The sequence below is a fragment of the Eulemur rufifrons genome, chromosome 19 (assembly GCF_041146395.1).
Source record: "Eulemur rufifrons isolate Redbay chromosome 19, OSU_ERuf_1, whole genome shotgun sequence".
Classification (NCBI taxonomy): Eukaryota; Metazoa; Chordata; class Mammalia; order Primates; family Lemuridae; genus Eulemur; species Eulemur rufifrons.
The window spans coordinates 65,876,823-65,898,395 of record NC_091001.1 but is presented as its reverse complement, the minus strand read 5'-3'; the positions used below and the strand labels follow the sequence as shown (position 1 = coordinate 65,898,395).

General features: G+C 38.5%; 2 protein-coding genes across 7 annotated transcripts in view; one reads left to right on the top strand and one right to left on the bottom strand.

Moving 5' to 3' along the window:
* UGP2 (UDP-glucose pyrophosphorylase 2) overlaps window positions 1-18,720 on the top strand; it is a 52,404-nt gene extending 33,684 nt beyond the window's left edge. For all 3 annotated transcript variants that reach the window (XM_069494560.1, XM_069494559.1, XM_069494561.1), the window contains 7 exons: window positions 9,319-9,504; window positions 10,810-10,943; window positions 12,106-12,403; window positions 13,466-13,663; window positions 14,413-14,655; window positions 17,099-17,203; window positions 18,264-18,720. In XM_069494560.1, coding sequence (XP_069350661.1) covers window positions 9,319-9,504; window positions 10,810-10,943; window positions 12,106-12,403; window positions 13,466-13,663; window positions 14,413-14,655; window positions 17,099-17,203; window positions 18,264-18,371 — 1,272 coding nt within the window. In that variant the 3' untranslated portion in view covers window positions 18,372-18,720. The remainder of the gene's footprint in view (window positions 1-9,318; window positions 9,505-10,809; window positions 10,944-12,105; window positions 12,404-13,465; window positions 13,664-14,412; window positions 14,656-17,098; window positions 17,204-18,263) is intronic.
* Window positions 18,721-20,075: 1,355 nt separating this feature from the next.
* Window positions 20,076-21,573, bottom strand: part of VPS54 (VPS54 subunit of GARP complex) — a 102,062-nt gene continuing 100,564 nt past the window's right edge. For all 4 annotated transcript variants that reach the window (XM_069494556.1, XM_069494558.1, XM_069494555.1 and 1 more), the window contains one exon: window positions 20,076-21,452. In XM_069494556.1, the coding sequence (XP_069350657.1) occupies window positions 21,347-21,452 (106 nt within the window). In that variant the 3' untranslated portion in view covers window positions 20,076-21,346. The remainder of the gene's footprint in view (window positions 21,453-21,573) is intronic.

Here is a 21,573-nt window from a genome sequence, read left to right as displayed (position 1 = left end):
TGCCATTGTTAGAGTATCTCCTCATGGTCCCAGATGGCTGCCAGAATGAACTCTGCTCATAATGTCTCTGTTCCAAACAACAGGAAGAAGGAAGACAGGCACACCCCTTCCCTTTCACAGAAACTTTCTGGAAATCTTTCAGTTCACTTTCACTTAATCACATTGACCAGAACTTTGGCACAAATAGCTGCAAGGGCGGCTTGAAATGTAGTCTTTTATTCTGGATGGCAGTGTGCCCCACTGAGAGTCAGGGTTCTAAAGTGGAAGGGAAAAATGATGTTGGGGTAGACAGCTAATAATCTTTGCCATGCCATGTCAGTGCTTTATTTTCAAAATGATGTAATAAAGGGGAAAACATGCTCAAATTCTCTTTTTCAAAAGATCAACACCTGAGAGATGGAGGGTGGGTAAGAGAATGTAAGGAGGCCGCAGAGACCACGGCAGTAACACAGGTCAGAGCTGAGTGGGTTACTGATCATGGCAGCAGAGAAGAGTTCATGAGACTGACGGGGCTTGGTCATGAGCAGATGTGAGCAGGCTCCTGGCTTGGCAGCTGGGCGTGTCTTGGTGCCATAGAGATACTAGTGATTGAACCAATTTCGTGGAAGAGGAGGTCTACTGAGAATGAGCTTGCTTTATAAGGAGCAGGCAGAAAGAGGAGGAAGGTAGAATATGGTGTTTCTTAAGTCAAAGGGAATAGAGCATTTCAAGATTTAGGGAGTGTTCGGTTGTGTCAAATGCATCCAACAGCGCAGGTAAGAGAAATATTGATGTTAGTAGTTGGCAGGTTGTTGATGACCTTGCTAAGAGCAGTTCATCGAAAGATAGAGGACAAAACTGACTGCAGCGGGTGAGGGAGTGATGGGGAGTGTAGCCATTCTTTCAAGAAGTTTTTCTTCTAAGAAGATGGAAAAAAAGGGTGTGTGTTTGTGTTGCTGCTTTCTTTTTTGTTTTTTACATGGCAAATACTTAGTGTTTATGCCAATGGAAGAGAATAGAGAGGAATAGGCTGAAGATAAGAGGAGAGACTGAATGATTGATGAAATGGAGTCCTTGATGGATACTGGCAGAGAAATTGTCTTAGGATCGGGGACAGCTCTTCCTAAAACCAGAAGGAAGGGGAGGAAACAAGGATGTAGATTCAGGGAGGGTCTGAGGATCTGGTGGTAGAAAGTCAAGGGCATTCCCTTATATGATGGCTTTTATGCACTCTGTGAAATAGGAGTTGAGCTCACCTTGGTGGCTAAGGGAACGTCGATGAACTTGTTGGGGGCCATGTGATAATGTTGCATGTACATCATGTGCCAGCTTTTACTTAATGAAAAAAAAATCTCTGGTCTAGGTATGAGTTTTCTGTTATTAAATTAATCTGTACTATCGTTCACATGACCCAGATTTTAGTTATTACCTTTAGAAGTGTGAAATGAAGAGACAATATGTGAAAGTGCCCAGCACAGAACTTGGCACACAAACACTGTGCAGTAAAGGTTTGGTGAATAAGCCAATGTTCTTGGAACACTTTCTGTACATATGGAATGTCATTTCTAATTTGTTTTACTATTTACACAGCTCGTTTTCCTTCAGGCAAACTTGCTTTTGTTGAAAAAAAAATTCTTTCATATTGCAATAATCATACCCTTGTGAACCATAACAGGGCAGGTACTGTTAGCTTGGTTTGGGTGTTTGGCACTGTCTACAGGAATAGCACAAATATGCTACCAAGAACTGGGTTATACTATTACTAACAGGAACAGTGTGTCCATGACTGTGTGATGAATTTGGCTTTCCTTCTAACTGGAAACTAAGTTGTGAACACACTTGGCAAGAGACAGATCATGGTAGACAGTTTTTAAAAGATCTTTTTACAAATCTCTTTTCAGTTTCTGCAGAAAAGCTAGATTGATGTCCTGGAGGGCAGAATGTTGTTTAAATCATGTTCTTTAGTAGATTGCCAACTACTTTCTTTCACTGATTCCCCAGAGGAAGTTAAGTAAGTATTTGACCAATTGTTTTCCACCAGTGAGAAGAAAACATGAGTGGCCTGGCCTCCCCTGGACATTTTGCCAGGAGCTCCATGGGGTTTGTCCCACCTCACCTGTGGAGGGTGCCTACTGTCTATTTAGTTGCAGTAGAGGTAGAACACTGAATTCTATTCATGTTTGGAGGAAATAGAGAAACAGGGTGATTAGGATTGAAAGCACAAAGATCATACTAGTGACTGACTAAAGTGATTCAGTCAGAGTAACATCGAGGCTATATCCAGCAGTGCATGGCATTCCCTGTTTTCTCTGAACGCCATCCATCTTTGCCTGAGTAAATGTCTTTGTGCATTCTCCTGGGGGAGCTGGGAAGGCAAAGTGGAGGGCAGATCTAAAAATGTCTCAGCGGCTAGGTGTGTCCAGTGTGACTTCAGTTGTTGCTAAGCAACTTTCTAACACAGATCCCCTTGGCTTGTTGAACTAAACTTAGCTCTGTGGGACTGCTTGGTGAGGTCCCCTGGTGGAGGGTGTGGACAGCATCATCAACAGAGAGAATCTCTGTTGACATATAGGGTGATTTATGTGCTCGAAAGCCCAGTTTACCACCTAATTTAACTTGTAAAAAGCTTTAGACAAAAAGTACTCTGGCTTCCTGGAATCAGATGACTGCTACCTTTCTTTGTATATGCGTGTGTCTCTGTGTGTGGGGTGGGGGTGAGTGTAAGTCTTGAGACATAAATTAATGACCTCCCCTGGAGGCTTCTGATAACATCATTACCTTGAACGCTCAAAACCTCTCCCCCTTCATATCTTGTTGCTTTCTTCTTCCTTTTTCTTCCATAGTTCTTCTCAGAGTCTTTTTCTTGTTAACAAATTCCTCAGCAGGACCTGTATTTGATTAGCTGCTTTAAGGGTTAGATATAGTAAGAGAAGCAGGTATAACTGAAAGCACCACATAAAGAACCATGGTTCCTTGACACTTGTAGAGGAGGGGCGACATTCTGCCCTCTTAACTTAGGGTGCAGGATTCTAAATATGGCACTTGACAGAGAAACCTAGGCACTTACTGGAATGGTTAATAAGTCTGTACTGTGAGTTGCTAGGGCCTGTGCCCAGGAGTCTTTATTAACTCAGTTTTGGAATTTTAATGTTACAAGTAGATCTGCTCATTTTATTTCACACCAAATACTTGACAGGTATTCACAATTCCATTTTAAATTCAAACTCAGGTTCTTAAGATGCCAACCTTGGGGAGATTTGAGTTAAAACTAGAAGTATATTTAATACACCTTTTGGCTAAAGGTGTTAAAGAGGCTGAGACCTCACATCAACATCATTAAGTTTGTGGGATACAAGAAAAAATTGCAGTTGTTACAGTTTTATTTAGAAATTTAGTAACAAGACTTTAAAATGTTGATATTACAGTGCAAGAACACTAATTCCTCAGTATGGTCTGCCAGATTGCTTCTGTGGTCACTAACAATGCACATCTGTAACAGCAAGTAGACTTAGTCAACCGAGGTTGGTGGAGAAGCAAGATATTTTTCAACTATTTTTGCTAGTATTGGATGTGCTGATTGTGGCCTAGCTGCCACGGTGTCAAGTTTTCCATCCTCTCTGATTGTGACTGACGAAAGTGAAGCTCTGTCCTTTCCGTATCCTGAACTTATAAGTTTCATTAATTTATAGTGCCATTTCCTGGGAGTTATCTCACAAACTGAACTTTTGTGTGTACTTACAGATGATTTCCGAATATTGTCTCATTTATATTGCCTTATTTTGTGTGTGTTTTGAAAAAAATAAATCCTGCATGAGTATGGAATGAAGGACAATGTAGACTGGGAAGGGTGGGGAGGATTTGGGGGCGGATGATGAGAGGTTGCTCGGTGGGTACAATATGCATTGCCTCAGTGATACATGCACTGAAGGCCCGGACTTCACCACAGTGCAATCTATCAGTGTAGCAAAATTGCACTTGTACTCCATGAATATAGACAAATAAAAAATAAGTGGGGAAAAAAAAGAAAAATATTCCTGCATGCACTTGTTCTTTCATACAATCACGTGAGATCTTAGATTTTGGATCTAGAAATTTGGTGATAGAGAGTAATGGCTTTCAAGACAACAAGTGTGGGCCAGGCATGGTGGCTCATACCTATAATCCTGGCACTCTGGGAGGCCAAGACCAGCCTCAGCAAGAGCAAGACCCCATCTCTACTAAAAGTAGAAAGAAATTACCCAAGCAACTAAAAATAGAAAAAATTAGCTAGGTATGGTGGCACTCACCTCTAGTTCCAGCTACTTGGGAGGCTGAGGCAGGAGGATCGCTTGAGCCTAGGAGTTTGAGGTTGCTGTGAGCTAGGCTGACACCATGGCACTCTAGCCTGGGCAACAGAGCAAGACTCTGTCTCAAAAAAAAAAAAAAAAAAAAGACAACAAGTGTGTCTCTGAATATCAGTTTTCATTGGATAAACACCAATTTCTGCATTATTCCTAGAGCAGAATGAGTGGAATATCTTCACAATTTTATCTTGTAAGAAGTGTTTGCATACTCAGGGCACATGGATTGGCTACTTCTTAACAGGTTCTGGCAAATGAACTAAGCCAACACTGGCTGTTACTAAGTTCTGCTATGTTGGTTTTGTTACTTCCAAAGCCTATTTTGGGACTGTCTTTTTGTTCAAGCAGCTGTAAAAATGTAATAATTGCTGTTCCATCTGTGTGAACATCTCATGTAAGTAAATGTTCTCTAGTAGCTTGTGTTTGAAGCAGAATGATGAGAGTGGCCCACCATCTCAGCTTGTAGCCAGTATTTGAAAAGTATGAATGATGTTGGTGATTCCTAAACCATTCTCTCACCGTTTGTCACTAATGATTGCATAACACTTTTATTTTTTACGTCTTCCATTCTATAAATATTTCTTCAATCAGATATCATGTTTTTAGCATCAATGTATTGTTCTTTCAAATTTGAAAAGGGCTCTGATTGGATCTGCATAACTAAGTATAGGAAGGAGAAGCAGCCCATTTAGTTTCAGTAACTAAAATTTCAAATAAAGCTTTCCAGTAACATGTTTCTACAAAGAACCCTGTACCTAGGACTCAGACTTGGGCATGTATTAAGAATCTTGTATTTTCAACTACTTAAAATGGTTTGCAGTCTATAGAAATCATTTTTACATGCTTCTCATGTATTTGTTTAGCTTCCATAGACTCAGTTATAAGGAATTGTCTTTTTAAGGTATTCTAATAAATATGTTTTGAAGTTTGGTTACTGAGAACAAATGTATTTAGATAACTCTGTCACTAAATACTTTTTTTTTTTTTTTTTTGAGACAGAGTCTGACTCTGTTGCCCAGGCTAGAGTGAGTGTCATGGCGTCAGCCTAGCTCACAGCAACCTCAAAGTCCTGGGCTTAAGTGATCCTGCTGCCTCAGCCTCCCGAGTAGCTGGGACTACAGGCACGCGCCACCATGCCCGGCTCATTTTTCCTATATATATATATTTTAGTTGGCCAGATAATTTCTTTCTATTTTTAGTAGAGACGGGGTCTCGCTCTTGCTCAGCCTGGTCTCGAACTCCTGACCTCGAGTGATCCAGCCACCTCGGCCTCCCAGAGTGCTAGGATTACAGGCGTGAGCCACCTCGCCCAGCCAATACTTTTTATGAATTTTAGATTCTTTATGGTGTGTGGATCAAAGATGATTTATAGTGAATATACATGATTTTGGAGTTCTTTTTTTTCTTGTGAAATTTTAAGGCAGCAAGGTTGACATTTGGTTTTTAATTCATCTTCACAGGAGGTAAAAAATTCCTATTAGTACTTTTTTTTTTTTTTTTTTTTTTTTTAGAAGACTCATGACCTAAATGAAATTAAATAGCTAAAAATTCAACATGGTTTGGCTTACTTTGTTTAATGCTATGAATGTCAGTATACCAAACATTTCTTTAATTATTAGAATTAAGATGTAACTAATTGAGATTATATTGCCTAGCATCATTATTTAAATTTGTATAAACATTTGTTAGCTCAAAAAAGAAATATTTTTCTAAAGATAGATAACTAATGTACTGAGTTTTTCTGTTTACTGTCATTCTGTTTCCCAATTTCTTTAACCAACTGAAATATTTGAAAACATCAGTTGTACATGAAATTAATAGCTTTCAAAATTATTATAGAATTTTTACTCCATAATAAGCATTTATACTTTGATAGGATATTAATGTGTACATGAAATTTTTCATTCCTAAGTACATCTAGATAATGTTTACCTTTATTTGAAACAGAATATTCAATATCAATAAATCCCAGTATATGCCTTGTTTCAGTTGCTGATCTTGTAATTACAAGATGGGTTCCCACTTTACAGTATGATTCAATTTATTTAAAGTTTTAAAACAAATATAATCTAGTAAAATATTATTAGGGATACACATATAGATGGTAAAACTAAAGAGAGTAAAAGTCCAGATGGTGGTTACCCCTAGGGGTGGAAGAGGAATGTGTTCAGGGACAGATGCATGGAGCCTTCTAAGTTATGGCAGTATTCTTTTTTTGTTGTTTTCTTTTTGTTCTTCTTTCAACTGTATATGTATACTTTATAAACTTTTATATATATGATGTTTTACAATTAAAATTTTTATTTTATTTTATTTATTTATTTATTTTTTTTTTTTTGAGACAGAGTCTCACTCTGTTGCCCAGGCTAGAGTGAGTGCCGTGGCGTCAGCCTAGCTCACAGCAACCTCAAACTCCTGAGCTCAAGGGATCCTCCTGTCTCAGCCTCCCGAGTAGCTGGGACTACAGGCATGCGCCACCATGCCCGGCTAATTTTTTCTATATATATTTTTAGCTGTCCATATAATTTCTTTCTATTTTTAGTAGAGATGGGGTCTCGCTCTTGCTCAGGCTGGTCTCAAACTCCTGAGCTCAAACGATCCGCCCACCTCGGCCTCCCAGAGTGCTAGGATTACAGGCATGAGCCACCGCGCCCGGCCTACAATTAAAATTTTTAGGTGAGATTAGAAAACAAGCTTGCCTTACCATGTGTAGGGAAAAATTTTTGTTTCTATGTACTGTAATTTTTTTCAGTATATTCAAAGCATTAAATAGGTAGGACTATTTCTGAACCAACAATTTTACCAAAACTGAATGCATGAACTAAGGGTTTTCTATTAAATTGATTTTCACATTCTTTTGAGACTTCTGTAAATATTAGATTCTTGCTGAGAAGTGAAAAGTAACTGCTAAATGGAAATCCTTGGTTTTTGCAAAATAATTGAAAAATAATTGGCTTGGTCCCATTTGCTAACTCTTTTGAATAAATATAATGTGCCCAAGAAATTCTTCTAATCCAGTAATAGACTACTTGAAGCCACTGTGTCCCTGTGGCATTCCTTTTACTTACTGGTTCATTTTGACAGCCTGGCTAGAAAGACTTACAAGCTACCCTGTTACATAAGGGTGGCAAAGGTTCTAGCTCTGTCATGTGCTCTTATTTTTCTAGTCATGTGGCACTTAAATTGGGACTTTTTCTCCTAAGCAGTATTACTTTCAAATGCTGAACAAATGATACTCATGGCAGTAAAGTCAAATTTAAACATCCTTCGAGGAATGTCAGCTGGGCCATGGGTGCGTGTGTGTGTGTGTGTGTGTGTGTGTGTGTGTTGGGAGTCCAAGTTGTTATTGTCTCTACATTGTCCTCACCTGGACCATGAGCTGCAGGGACAGTGACCACTGTGGTCTGTGTTCTTTCCTGCCTCCCTGTCCTCCTTTTCCTTGGCATTTAGCATCCCAGTAGCACCCCCTGGAGTGCCCACAGGCCTGTCCCCTCCTCCCATCTTTTCTGCCACCAACCCTGTTTTGGTTTATGAACATGAGTGGCTGCAGAAGGTTACTGTGTAGCACTTACCAGGAAGATCGACAATCTGACCACATTAGGAAATAATTCAGAATGAATGATGATCGAAGTAGGGAACCTTGGAGAAGAGTGCTTCATGTTCCTCAGCGTTTGCACCAAGCAAGAAATTGTAGCATATTGTAGGGTAGAAGAAATAAGAGCTACAGACTCGTTTTTTTGTGTGTGGAAAGAGCTGTTAACAGCAAGAATTGTATGATCAGGAATCTATATATGATATTAATATATGTGTTTGACCAAGTATAAAGAGATTTTTGCCTCTTTCGGCCTAGGTCACTGGACTGTGAGCCCACCAAGTCCTTTCTCAGTTGCGAACATTGCCCAGGACACACACATACTCCTACTGGTAGCAGAACAAACAACAGCTAACATCCACAGAGCACCTACTGGGAGGTTTTATTTTTTCAGTCTATTTATGTGCTACCTATCCTACACCATAATGTAACTGAAGAGTCCACTTAAGGGCCTATTCCTTAAAGCAAAGTAACAACAAAAATATCACATAAATGGACAGACAATGCATTGTGATCTCTTTAAAAGCTTTTATTCTTGCTATCAGATGTTTAGACTTCCTTAAGCCTGTGCTTTGAACAAAAGAGTTTGGGCCTCTGCTGTAAGTTGTGTAATTGTTCCTTCTCTGTAGGGGAGAAGCTAAAGATTAAGGCTCTGCTCACAGAAATAGATGTGTGTGGTAGGGAGGAGATTGAGCTGGGATTTTCTCCAGCCCCAGCTCTTGCCCTCTTCTTCCTGTCCAGGGTGTTTCTTGGAACAATGCTAAAACTTAATTTTTTAGTATGGGCTTTTATACACTGACAACCAAAAGTTAAATTCTTGAGGAAGGAATTCTGTCCTTGGACATAGCTAGTGTGACAAAAAGCCTATGCCACCTTCCTCTGAAGGGCAAACGTAAGCCTGAGTTGGGGAGAATGGCAAGGAACAAGTGTGTTTTGGTTTTTGCCTCCTGTGGTAGAAGGCATAATGTGTGATTTTATTTTTACTTCTTTAGAATTGAAGTAGATCCATAGTGTACCAGAAATATTTAGACTTGGTGGGTTTTATGTATCTCATTTGCTATGTTGATACAAATGGGAAATCTTTTTGAAGACAGTCCAAGAGACTATGAGAATATAGTCCAAAAGACTATCTTCTCACCAGCCAGACAGTATTTGTAGACTACAACTTTGTCCCCTTCTTGTACTCCATTGTAAAGTAAATGACGTACTTCTGTGTGCAAGGGTAGTTGCCTATAAGTACTTGAGTTTGAAACAGGAGGGCCCATGACATTAAAGGATATGTGGTTGAAACTTTCCACAGAGAAACCAAAACTTGTTAAGGAAGTATGTCAGTAACCCTGGGATTGATATGCTTTAACTTTTCGTAAAGTTGTTTGAATTACTCCTGTAATTTTATTTTTCTTTCAGATTCAACCCTATGAAAAGATAAAGGCCAGGGGCTTGCCTGATAATATATCTTCTGTGTTGAACAAGCTGGTGGTGGTGAAGCTCAATGGTGGTTTGGGAACCAGCATGGGCTGCAAAGGCCCTAAAAGTCTGATTGGTGTCAGGAATGAGAATACCTTTTTGGATCTGACTGTTCAGCAAATTGAAGTGAGTAACATTTATTCTTTCTCATGAGATACTAAAATAGTTTTTAGGTTATCATAAATGCTGTATTATAAAATGTAGCATATGTGAATTTGAACTAATCAAAGAACTTGCTATCTTCAGTCTCTTTATTAGTGTAAAAAAAGGTTTAGTGTTCCTAAGAGCAAATCCTCCAGATGATATAAAAGCTTTTGATCTAAAAATAGCATTTGTGGTTGTTGAAATCTCTGGATCTGTTCAGATGATTCTCCTTTGATCTCCTCACCCCTCCCTCCCCTTTCTAGTGGCAGCCTTCATCAAGGCTGGGATGATCTGGCTTTATTAATCCCTTTTGGGAAGGTGGGGAGGATGCCATGTATCTGGATGGATACCATGGAAGCTAAGAACTGTTCTTGGCTTCTCTCTTATGACAGAGTCATCAAGCAAAGAACATAAGCTCTTCAGGGGCAGTGGCCCTATTTTTTGTTATTTCTTTATCCCTATTGCCTAGTGTGGTGCTGGCAACTACAATCCTAACACTAGCAGTAGCAGCGGCTAATATTTATCCAGCACTCACTGTCCACCAAGTATTGTTCTAAGCTCTTTACATGAGCTGCCTCATTTGTTCCTCTCAACAACTCTGTAAGTACTGTTGTCGTCCCCATTTTACAGATGAGGAAACCAAGGCGCAGAGAAATTTGAGTTACTTGCCCTGGGTTCCCTAGCTAGTTATTAAATATAGAATCAATGTTTGAACATAGGGCTGTCTGACTTCTAAAACTCTGTTTTCTTAATGCTCTGTGTTGCCTCTTAGCTCTCCTGAAAGATTTAAAAGATTTCCACTGGAGTGTGATTCAGAATTCTTGACCATTAATCCTGAGAATAGGCAGCCATGTCTTTGTAACATTTGTACTTTCATCCCCACAGAGCTCTGAACACAAAGTAAATGGTTAATCAGCACTTGCCTACCTAGTAAGGCCACACTCTGGCTGAGCACACAACTCCAGAATCCAACTGCCTGGGGGTGGGGTGGCGGTGGTGCTGGTCCTGCCTCTGCCATTGCCACTAAACCACCACTTATCTGGGCCTCAGTTTAGTCACCCATAAAATGACAATAGTGTCTGTCTCAAAGGGTTGTGCTTTAATGAACAAGTACATGGTGAATTGCTTAGCAAAATGTCTGGCTCATACTAAGTTATTTATATCAAATCTATATATTTGGGTATATATAGATGATGTTTCAGACATTTTGTGATTAACCTTTAAGAGTTAATTTTTAAGCAAAAGAAAAGTAAGTCTGGGTAATCTGATTGTCATTTTCCTCCCTAGCATTTGAACAAAACCTACAATACAGATGTTCCTCTTGTTTTAATGAATTCTTTTAACACGGATGAAGATACCAAAAAAATACTGCAGAAGTATAGTCATTGTCGTGTGAAAATCTACACTTTTAATCAAAGCAGGTACCAGGCGTAAAAAAATTAACTCTGTTATTCCTGTCTTGTTTATAACAGAGCAGTCTCAAGATGTGCATGCGCCAAAGATTAATGTTCACAAGTGTTTGATGCCTTTAAAAGCTGAACATTTGTTAGTAGATATATGATTGCTATAATCAGTCTTTGGTTTGTAACTTCCAATTCTTAAAAGACAGTCTGCTTAAGATTCTGTTATATATCCAGAATATTTGAGGATAGCTTATATCTTTGCTTTTTGAGGGCACAGTTGGTCTCCAGGTGGGTCTCTGAAAATCTTTCTATATTCTACCATATTGATAATCTTCTTTCTTATGGGAAGGAATTTCTTCAACATCCTGAATAAGCTTGGGGCCAATTTAATAAATTCCAGAGAAAATCTACTTTTGCGGAAGGGAGAGTGAGTAAAAAAGGAATTCAGATGATAAATTGCAAACAAAGCCCAGGCAGCTGGGGAAATAGGCTTCCATTTAAGGATGGACATGAGTCTACATGAACTTATACAGAAGGGACATTTTGAAAGTTGTACCATTAGTTTGTTTTAAAATCTATTTTCCCATGGATGCTTTCTTACAGGTGCTTTGCCTCCATTTTCTGGTTGGTCTTCAGCATGTTGCAGTGCTAGTGCCTCTGTCTTCCTTTCCCCACCACCAGCCTCACCTGTGTCCTCACTAGTGGTGGGAAGCAGACATGTTAACCTGCTGCTGGTTTTCTGGGAAAGAAAGAGAACCACCCCTGAATATATCTGTTTGTAATAATGGGCACCTTTTCCCAGATAGGTTTTCAGGAAAAAGAACTATCCTATAACCAAATAAGTTTGAGAAAATTTGCTAAATATAGCCCTCTTTTTGGAGAATCATAAAACATAATTTTTAAATAATACCTTAAAAATATGAGGTGTCCTCCCATCTGTATGACCACAGAATAATTTTTTTTTTTTTTTTTTGCAGCAACTAGTATTATCTAGAAAATGGGTTTTGGAAAACACAGATAATGAGATTTTCTTAAAAGGATTCACTATAATTAAATTACTTACCAGTGATAGACTCTGAAAGAAGTGAAATTTTACTTAATTTTAGTGCATTGTTTTACTTGAAGATCCAGAATGCTCTACAGAGTTGATATTGAAAAATAACTTTTTTTTTTTTTTAAGGTACCCGAGGATTAATAAAGAATCTTTGCTCCCTGTAGCAAAGGATGTATCTTACTCAGGGGAAAATACAGAAGCTTGGTACCCTCCTGGTCATGGTGATATCTACGCCAGTTTCTACAACTCTGGTTTGCTTGATACCCTCATAGGAGAAGGCAAAGAGTATATTTTTGTGTCTAACATAGATAATCTGGGTGCCACAGTGGATCTTTATATTCTTAATCATCTAATGAACCCACCCAATGGAAAACGCTGTGAATTTGTCATGGAAGTCACAAATAAAACACGTGCAGATGTAAAGGTAACTAATGAGAGGAAGCAGTTTGGGGATTCATGTTTTCACATTTCACAGGTTATGAAGTTAAAATTTTTTTTTTAATTTGAAAGTTTCTATTTTAAACAACACATTTATCTACTTGTCATCATGTAAGATAGAGTGAGATGGTATTCTGTGGAGTACTTTCAGGTCTGTCTAACTGTCATAAATCAGAATTAGGATTAAAATCATCTTTTTTGATAATCTCTGTCAGTAATTTTAACTGAAAATAGTTCCACATATATTTGTGGTATAAATCTGAAATATATGTGAAACTCCTAATAAGTTTGTTCAAACCTCTAATATCTTCTAGTTTGGTATTTAAGTATTTTTATTTCATTGACCCTTTTATGAAAATTTACTATTTCTATTTCCACAGAATGTATGTATATATTTTTTATATTATCACTGTATCTGTGTACTTGCAAAAAAAAATACAGTTGATTTGGTGCAAAGTATAAATTTAACTTTGCATGTTTGGTGGTCATGACACTTGGCCTTTGATAAAACACTGTATGAGGTTTTACTATTTACCCCACAGCAAGAAAGAAAAGTGAGCAGTGTGTTAATACTAAAATAGTCAGTCCCTAACAATGTCCCCTTCTTCTCATACTGCTATAGCCTAGTGGCTGTAAGAACATCTTTGCCAGAGGCCACTCAGGGGTCACTTCTCATCCACTTGTGCATCTGTCTTCTCTTTCCTCCCCTTGTCCTAGAGCCAGTCAGGGCAGGCCCTGAGATGGTAGGACTGTTTGGCGATGTAGTGGTTTGGGAAGAAGAATGGCTGTTCTTGTGGCACGCCTTAGGCAAGTAAGGAAGACCCTGATGTATTCCCAGGGCTGTTATTATGGACAAGATGGCAAGTATATGGTTTTAAAACAACAGAAGACCTGAATTGCTTTCTTTGGTTCTACCTTCAAACGTATGTTTTTTTGTATTCTGGGAGGTTCTATCATCAATATTTTTTCTATAAAAAATTCATAAACAGTGTAGGATGGTTGTGATTGGGAAAGATGTGGAAGTACTCATTATTTTCTGCCTTTCTAGGGTGGGACACTGACTCAATATGAAGGCAAACTGAGACTGGTGGAAATTGCTCAAGTGCCAAAAGCACACGTTGATGAGTTCAAGTCTGTATCAAAATTCAAAATATTTAATACAAACAACCTATGGATTTCTCTTGCAGCAGTTAAAAGACTGCAGGAACAGAATGCCATTGACATGGAAATCATTGTGAATCCAAAGGTAAGCCAAGGTTGTAGCCCACTGGGCTCCCTGGTTCCTAAGGTCATGATAGGCTACACACAGACCCCACTGCCCACTCCCTCTGCGCCGTCTATTCCATTGGTCACTCCTTTTTGCCTGTTCAGCCTCTCTAGTTCCTGGCCATGTCTTCCAGAGTCTGCACTTACCCCAATAGTGTGCCAAGCTGTGGTGCCCCCTACTTGACTCTGGGCAAAGAGCACTTTAGTGGCAAGAGCACTGAATTCAAAAGTAGAGGTAGAGGACCAAGCCAGGCACAGGGGCTCACATCTGTAATCCCAGGTACTTGAGAAGGTGAGGCAGAAAGATCGCTTGAGCCTAGGAGTTTGAGGCTGCAGTGAGCTATGATCATGCCACTGCACTCCAGTATGGGCAACAGAGTGAGACTTCATCTCTTAAATTAAAAAATTAAAAAAAAGTAGAGGGCCTACTTCAGTCTTAGTTGTTGCTCTGACACTCAGGTCATTTGGCCATAGGCACCTTCATGAGTTCTGAGCCTTTGGTTCTTTATTGTAAAATGGAAATGATATTACTAAACCAGGACTGAAAAAAGATCACATATGTATAAGAGCTTGGCATATGGTAGGTGGTTGATAAATGTCAGTTCTCAAAATTCTGTTTCCTTGAATGGATCTCTGAAACCACTTCCCAAATATTAACTAGCCACACGGAACTAAGTTGTAAGTGCCTAAAACCTCTGTTCTCTCCCCTCCCCTCCCTATGTCTTACAGACTTTGGATGGAGGCCTGAATGTCATTCAGTTAGAAACTGCAGTAGGGGCTGCCATTAAAAGTTTTGAGAATTCTCTAGGTATTAATGTTCCCAGGAGCCGTTTTCTGCCTGTCAAAACCACATCAGATCTCTTGCTTGTGATGTCAAACCTCTATAGCCTTAATGCAGGATCTCTGACGATGAGTGAAAAGCGGGAATTTCCTACAGTGCCCTTGGTTAAATTAGGCAGTTCTTTTACAAAGGTATGTAACTATAAAGATATGATACACACATGAAGTCATATTCCTTAAATGTGTAATTATAAAGATATGATATACATGTGAGTTGGAGACTAAGTACAGTCTCCACTGCCAACCTGTTGTATTCCTCCATCTTTGTCTTTTAAAGGGAATTGGCCATAGAAGATAAAGATGTACTTCACATCTGAAACATGATTGTTACAGGGAATAGAAAAGAAACCTTAAATTTTGGGACATGTTTTCTTATGTCTCTTCCAAAGCCAATAAATACTGCTTTCATTAGTGGGAAAAGGTTAATTGTGATTTAACAAATACTTACTGAGCCCCTACCATGTGCTGGGCAGTGTTCCAGGTGCCAGGGATTTAACAGTAAATAAAACAGACTAAATCCTTGCCTTCATGGAATTGACTTTCTAGTGGGGGAAGGATGATAATAAGTAAGTATTTCAAATGTATGGTATGCCAAGTGGTGGAAAATGGTAAAGGGAAACACATAAAGCAGGGATGGCTAACATGGAATGTGTGGGTGGGGGGGTGGTGGTGGTGTAATTTCACACTGGGTAGTCTTAGACCCTCACTGAGAAGTTGAGTGGGTCTGACACACGGGTATTTAGGGTGAAAAGTGTTCCAGGTAAGGGGAAGAGCAAGTACAGTTAATGTGCTTCTTACCATTGCCAGTAGGTTCTTGGAAACTGCAACTTTAAGCGAAATGACATGTAACAAAACAATTTTTACCATGTTAATTGATATAAACAAGAATTACGTTCCTATGGAATATTTCTGGTCACAAAAACACCACTAAACTAATAAATGAAGACCAAATCACTTCTAATATTAAGCATGGAAATAAATGTGAGCTATATATACACTTAAGAAAGATGAATAAAAATAATTATTAACTAGCTTATTTGAGTTCAGGGATGAGGGTGGCCAGAACCTGTCCCAGCAGCTCAGAGCACAAAGCAGGAACCATCCCTGGCCAGGACACCATCCCATCGCAGCACGCGCTCACACACATACCCTCACTTGCTCAGACTGGGACCATGTAGACATGCCAGTGAACCTAATGTACACATCTTTGGGATGTGGGAGGAAACCGGAGTATCCGGAGAAAACCTATGCAGACTCCATATAGACAGTGGCCCCAGCTGGGGATTGATTTATTTTCCCCCTTCATCAATGTTACAATGAAACAATATTGAACAAAACCATATTCAATGACCTGCTGTAAAGCAAAACTCCACCCTGGCAGGATAAGTGAAATCCGAAAAATTTAATCACATAAAATGTTATGAGGCTAATAAAGTGTGACAGAGTGAGCCTTCGTAGTTGGCCTGTGGGGTCCTGCTATGCCATCCAACTCTATTTTAGCCCTGGGTGTGGTTTAGTGCCACGTGGTGTGGACTGCAGATGTGGAATTAGGTAAAAAACTAGGAATGTGTGTGTCCTGGAAGTCAAATGAAGAAATATTTCAAGAAAAAGGGAGTGATATGTATAATGCTGCTGCTGATCCAAGTAAGATGAATGAGAACTCACCATTAGGTTTATCAATATGGAGGTTTTAGAGCCTGACTGGCATAAAAGAGGGATTCGGAGATATGAATGTAAAAAACTCATTCAAGAGTTTTGCCTTAAAGAGAAACAGAAATGGGGCCATAGAAAGGAATATAAGATTTAAGAATTTTTTTTAATAGAATTTACAGCATGTTTATACATCAATGGGAACTGATGCAGTTAAGGAAAAAACATGGAAGAGGGAGAATTGCTGGAATGGTATCCTTGAAGAGGCCATAAAAAGGATCCAATGCACAAGTGGAGAGGTTGGCTTTATGTAGGAATAGAAACAGTCCAATTCCAGTACTAGGAGGGAAGGCAAGGTGGCGGTAGTGGTGGATGGAAGCAAGTGGAAGTTTTCTGATTGCTTCTATTTTCTCAGCAGAATAGGAAACAAGGTCATATGGGACAACCTCTAGTGCTTTTAAGACTAGGGAAATAAGAGACAAAGATAGTGATGATTTATGATGATGATTTGTGCTGTTGATCTTCCTAAAATGTGCTCCACTTCCAAATCCTACGTATCCCCTAAAGCCCAGCTCTAGTCTAGCCTGCCTCAAGCCATGATGATCTCTCCTTTTTCCAACTAAATCTGGATTATGTGAACCATTCATCTGGCTACGTTGGTTGCCTTTTTTTTTTTTTTTAAATGTCTGATCTGCTAAACTACATTGTAAATTTCTTGATTATAAGGACAATGTTCATATCTCCTGGTTTCTCCTACACAGTATGTAACACGTAGTGAGTATTTAATAAATATGTGCTTCTCATACAGGACCTGGGGTTGGCTATAAAATGTTTTTACAGTTCAGTTAAATGATCTTGTTAATATAATTCCTATTTTTATGTGAACTCATTTTTGAAACAATTTTTGTTTCTACTTTTCTTTAAGGTTCAAGATTATCTAAGAAGATTTGAAAGTATACCAGATATGCTTGAATTAGATCACCTCACAGTTTCAGGAGATGTGACATTTGGCAAGAATGTTTCATTAAAGGTATGTTGTTATGATGAAAATTCCATTCTTACAGCTTTGCAAAACAGGTTTCATTTTCTAGTCATAAATTTACCTTTACTTAAAGGCTACTTCCTAGTCTATACCAGATGTTTATAAGATAGATACATTTTTTTTTAAATGAGTGGATACAGACATGAAATAGGTTGCAACAGGATTTAGTATTACTACTGTCTTCCACTGATACAAAACATAATTGAAATTTAAGCATAACTCATATATAGGAATTTCATGTAATTAGCATTCAAATGGAAAGCAAACACTAATTAGTATTAATAATTGAACTGGTACTATTTTATTGAAATGAGATAATCTTTAAAATAGGATCATTATTAACATTAGCTCACAAAAGATGACTATTTGATTGAAAGTAGACAAAATGACAACTTCTTTTATACTGAATATAGTCTATTCCTGTTAAAAGAATCTGTTGTCATGAGTAGAAGGATGTTTGTACTTTGACAAGTATCATTCCAGCCTAGCATAAGAAATAAGAAGGATATAGGGTATTAAAGCTCACAACCAAAGATTCAACAGCTTTTTCCTAATCAAGTAATTTTTTAAAAATCCCATTATAAGATTTCATGTGCCCTTCCAATTAAAGCTACTTACTTAAATGAAGAACTTGAAAAAACAAAAAAGAACAATATATTAAGCTTTATTGCTGATACTACCTAAAGACTCACTTAAGGCATGAAAAATATTATCAGTAAATATAAATCAAGCACCTTTTAATGTCTCTATCAGGGTTGGACAGTGCTGGTAGCCTTGAAAGTAGGGGGCCAGTCATGCTGTGACACTGGGTCCACTTCCCACTCTTGGTACCCTCTGACAAGGAGGCAAAGAATCTAGAACTACTGCCAGGATTGTTACAGGAGGACACATTACAATTTTCCTTAACATGTTTGTTTTTCATGTTTACTATCATTTATAAATATAATTACTCCACCGTAAAAGGAGTTGCACATAAACTTGATAATTATAATCAAATTGCATTTCAGTTGCAAGTACACTCTTAATTTTTGTTTTCCCTATCATTTAGGGAACGGTTATCATCATTGCAAATCATGGTGACAGAATTGACATCCCACCTGGAGCAGTTTTAGAGAACAAGATTGTATCTGGAAACCTTCGCATCTTGGACCACTGAAATGAAAAATACTGTGGACACTTTATACTAATTATGAGCTAAATAGTTTCTTACAATGAAATGTTCTCTAGGATTCTAAAATAGGCAGGTACTTTACTATGTTACTGTACCCTGCAGTGTTGATTTTTAAAGTAGAGTTTTCTGCAATATGCTTTTAGTCTAAAAAAAGCACAGATGGAGCAATACTTTCCTTCTTTGAAGAGGATACTGAAAGTTAATTCAACTTAAAGTGCAATATTGTTTAATCTTAAAACTGGGGCAGTAGCTCTGCTGGAAGATCTTTTAACAGAAGCCTCAATGATGGTCACTTTGAATTGCTTGTGATTTCGAAAATAAAGCGGTGAAGCAATACTTGTGTACACTTGTACTTTATAATGCTAACTATGAAATGGTGAAAATACAGTGGTTTACTCTTGTTAAACAGTTACTACATAAATTAGAAGACTTGCTCTTGGAACATTTAAGTACTTTGGCTCATCACCTAGCAAGTCTAGTTTTTGGCATTTCTAAGAATCTTAACCACATCATTATTTCCACAGGAATTAAATGTGAAGGTATTTTGTGCCTTTCATCTAATTCTAAAGCTGGCATGGCCAGGCCAGGTGGCTTGAGCCAGCTACTTGGAAGGCTGAGGCAAGAAGATTGCTTGAGGCCAGGAGTTCAAAACTAGCATGGACAACAGAGCAAGACCGTATTTCTAAAACAATTTTTAAAAAGTTGTTAGCTGGGCATTTATAGTCCCAGCTACTTGGGAGGCTGAGGCAGGAGGACTGCTTGAACCTAGGAGTTAGAGACTGCGGTGAGCTCGTACCACTCACTGCACTCCAGCCTGGACAACAGAGTGAGACCTGGGCTCCAAAAATAAATAAATAAATAAATAAAATTTTAAAAGCTGGGATGCCTGCCATGCTTTCCACAGACTCTCCATTTATTGAAACAAAGTGGCATTTCTTTTCCCAGCTAAAGTGGGTGTGGTGGACAGAGGGGAGGCATTTCTTTTCATATCCTTGTACTCTTGTATAGTGTTGTGGGGGTATAACTTCACAAAAAGTTCTCTTTCCTTGAAGCTTCATTTCTTGAAGCTTGTTATCACTGAAACATGTTTATTAGTAACCTTTCCATTCAGGTCTAATAGGACAATTTATGCCTTTTCTGTAAGAATCAATCACGTTTTCCAATTTGTCCATACTTGTTTTGAGTAGGCTGCTTGTTTAACTTAAAGTTCACTGTATACCTGCGGTCCCCAACCCCTGGGCTGCCGACCGGTACCAGTCCATGGCCTGTTAGGAACCAGGCCACACAGCAGGAGGTGAGCAGCGGGCCAGCCAGCAAAGCTTCATCTGTATTTACAGCTGCTCCCCATTGCTCCTGTCAGATCAGCAGCGGCATTAGATTCTCATAGGAGCACCGTAAACTGCACATGCAAGGCGGGGATCTAGGTTGCTCCTTAAGAGACTATAATGCCTGATAATCCGCTGAGGTGGCGATGCTGGCACTGGGGAGCTGCTGCAAATACAGATTGTCATTAGCAGAGAGGTTTGACTGCACAAGGAATGTAATGGCTTAACTCATCCCCAAACTGTCCTCCCCCATCCTCCCCGAGTACCTGGAAAAATTGTCTTCTGTGAAACCAATCCCTGATGCCAAAAAGGTTGGGGACCGCTGCTGTATACTGTTAAAAAAAAGTTGCCTTTTAAAGTTTGGTAATTTTTTACATCTTTATTTTAGACAGACAGTTTAAGAACCAATGACATACCTCTGTAATGATAATGGAAAGAAAATAGGCTTTCCCAGGAGCACAAAATAAGACTATTTCATTGTACATAATCACCACAAGATTAGGCACTCTGACAGGGTTAGGCAAGATTCTTGGTGTGAGGCGAGGCACAGGCACTTTCATTTGCAGAGTGCTGCTGATTCTAATTTTGAAGGTGAGTATTACAAAAGTCTTTAACTTACTTGTCACCTTATTTCTGGCCCCAACACAGCAGCCTATATTTCTCCCTGGTCTTTGTTCATATACACATTGAAAGTAACTTAAAAGCAATCCAAGGGGGCCATACTTCATATCTAAATGTTGAAAATGAGAACTCAGAAGTAGGCAGAATATATGAAAACATATTCATACCTCTGCTAAAAATAAAGAGGCAAAAAAAAAAAACCCAACACCAAAAACCCTTCATAGATAGTTTTATAAAAATACAGATATTAAACTGTAGCCTTTTGTATACCACTTCTGAAAAGCATTTAAATTAGTTGCATAAATAAATGCCAGTATCTTATTCTTTAATTATTACTTGTAATCAGCCTTTCAAGTATTTAGACAGTTCTGGAAGGCCTTACCCAGTTGACATACAGTGGTAGTAGAAATATTAAATATGTAACACACAAAGCCTAAAACTTGACATTGGTCACCAAAACAAAAATTAATTCCTAAATCCAAGCAATCAAAAGATGTTTATTTTTTATAGAAAGATCTGTAAAAAAATAATTTTTCAAACAGCTTTACTTTCATAGAGAAAACTTTCTACAGAGGTTGACTAAGATTTTAATATTTTAAATTGTACCATCATTAAATAAGGTGGGATACCATATGAATTTCATTGCACTGGAAGAAATGCAAAGCATTTTTTAATATAAAGTATACAGAGCATTCTAGTCAACTACAGCTGTGTTACAGCTATGTGTTCTTTTGGATTTGGTCCAAAGAAACCTGAGTCTGTTTCCAGAGAGAATGAAAAATGTTATAGACACCTGATCAGTTAACTCCTCACTGAAGGATGCACCAAAATGGCATTCCTTGTAGATCCCACTGAAGCCAGTTTCCCAACACTGATACTTTCCTTTTTCCCTTACCCCACCCAAGTTCACTTTGGGTTCCAGGTTCAGTTCTTGAGAATCATACACATCCAGATTTTCTTCATAAACATACACATCCCATGGTCAGATGAACTACCCAGTTTTCCAGTATGACATCACCTCTTCTGTTCCCAGATCTCAGCCATATTTAGGTCCAAATCTTTAAGGCCTTTTAAGGCTTGAAGATTTCCAGTGTAAAAAGCTACATCTGCTGTGACCAACCTAAACATTGGAGAGAAAATTATTTTTAAATCTCAAACTTTCTACTCAGATAATTAAAGTAGCAATGCTCATAATCAGGATATTTTCCTAACTGCTACAGTATTATTTAAAATTCAGATTT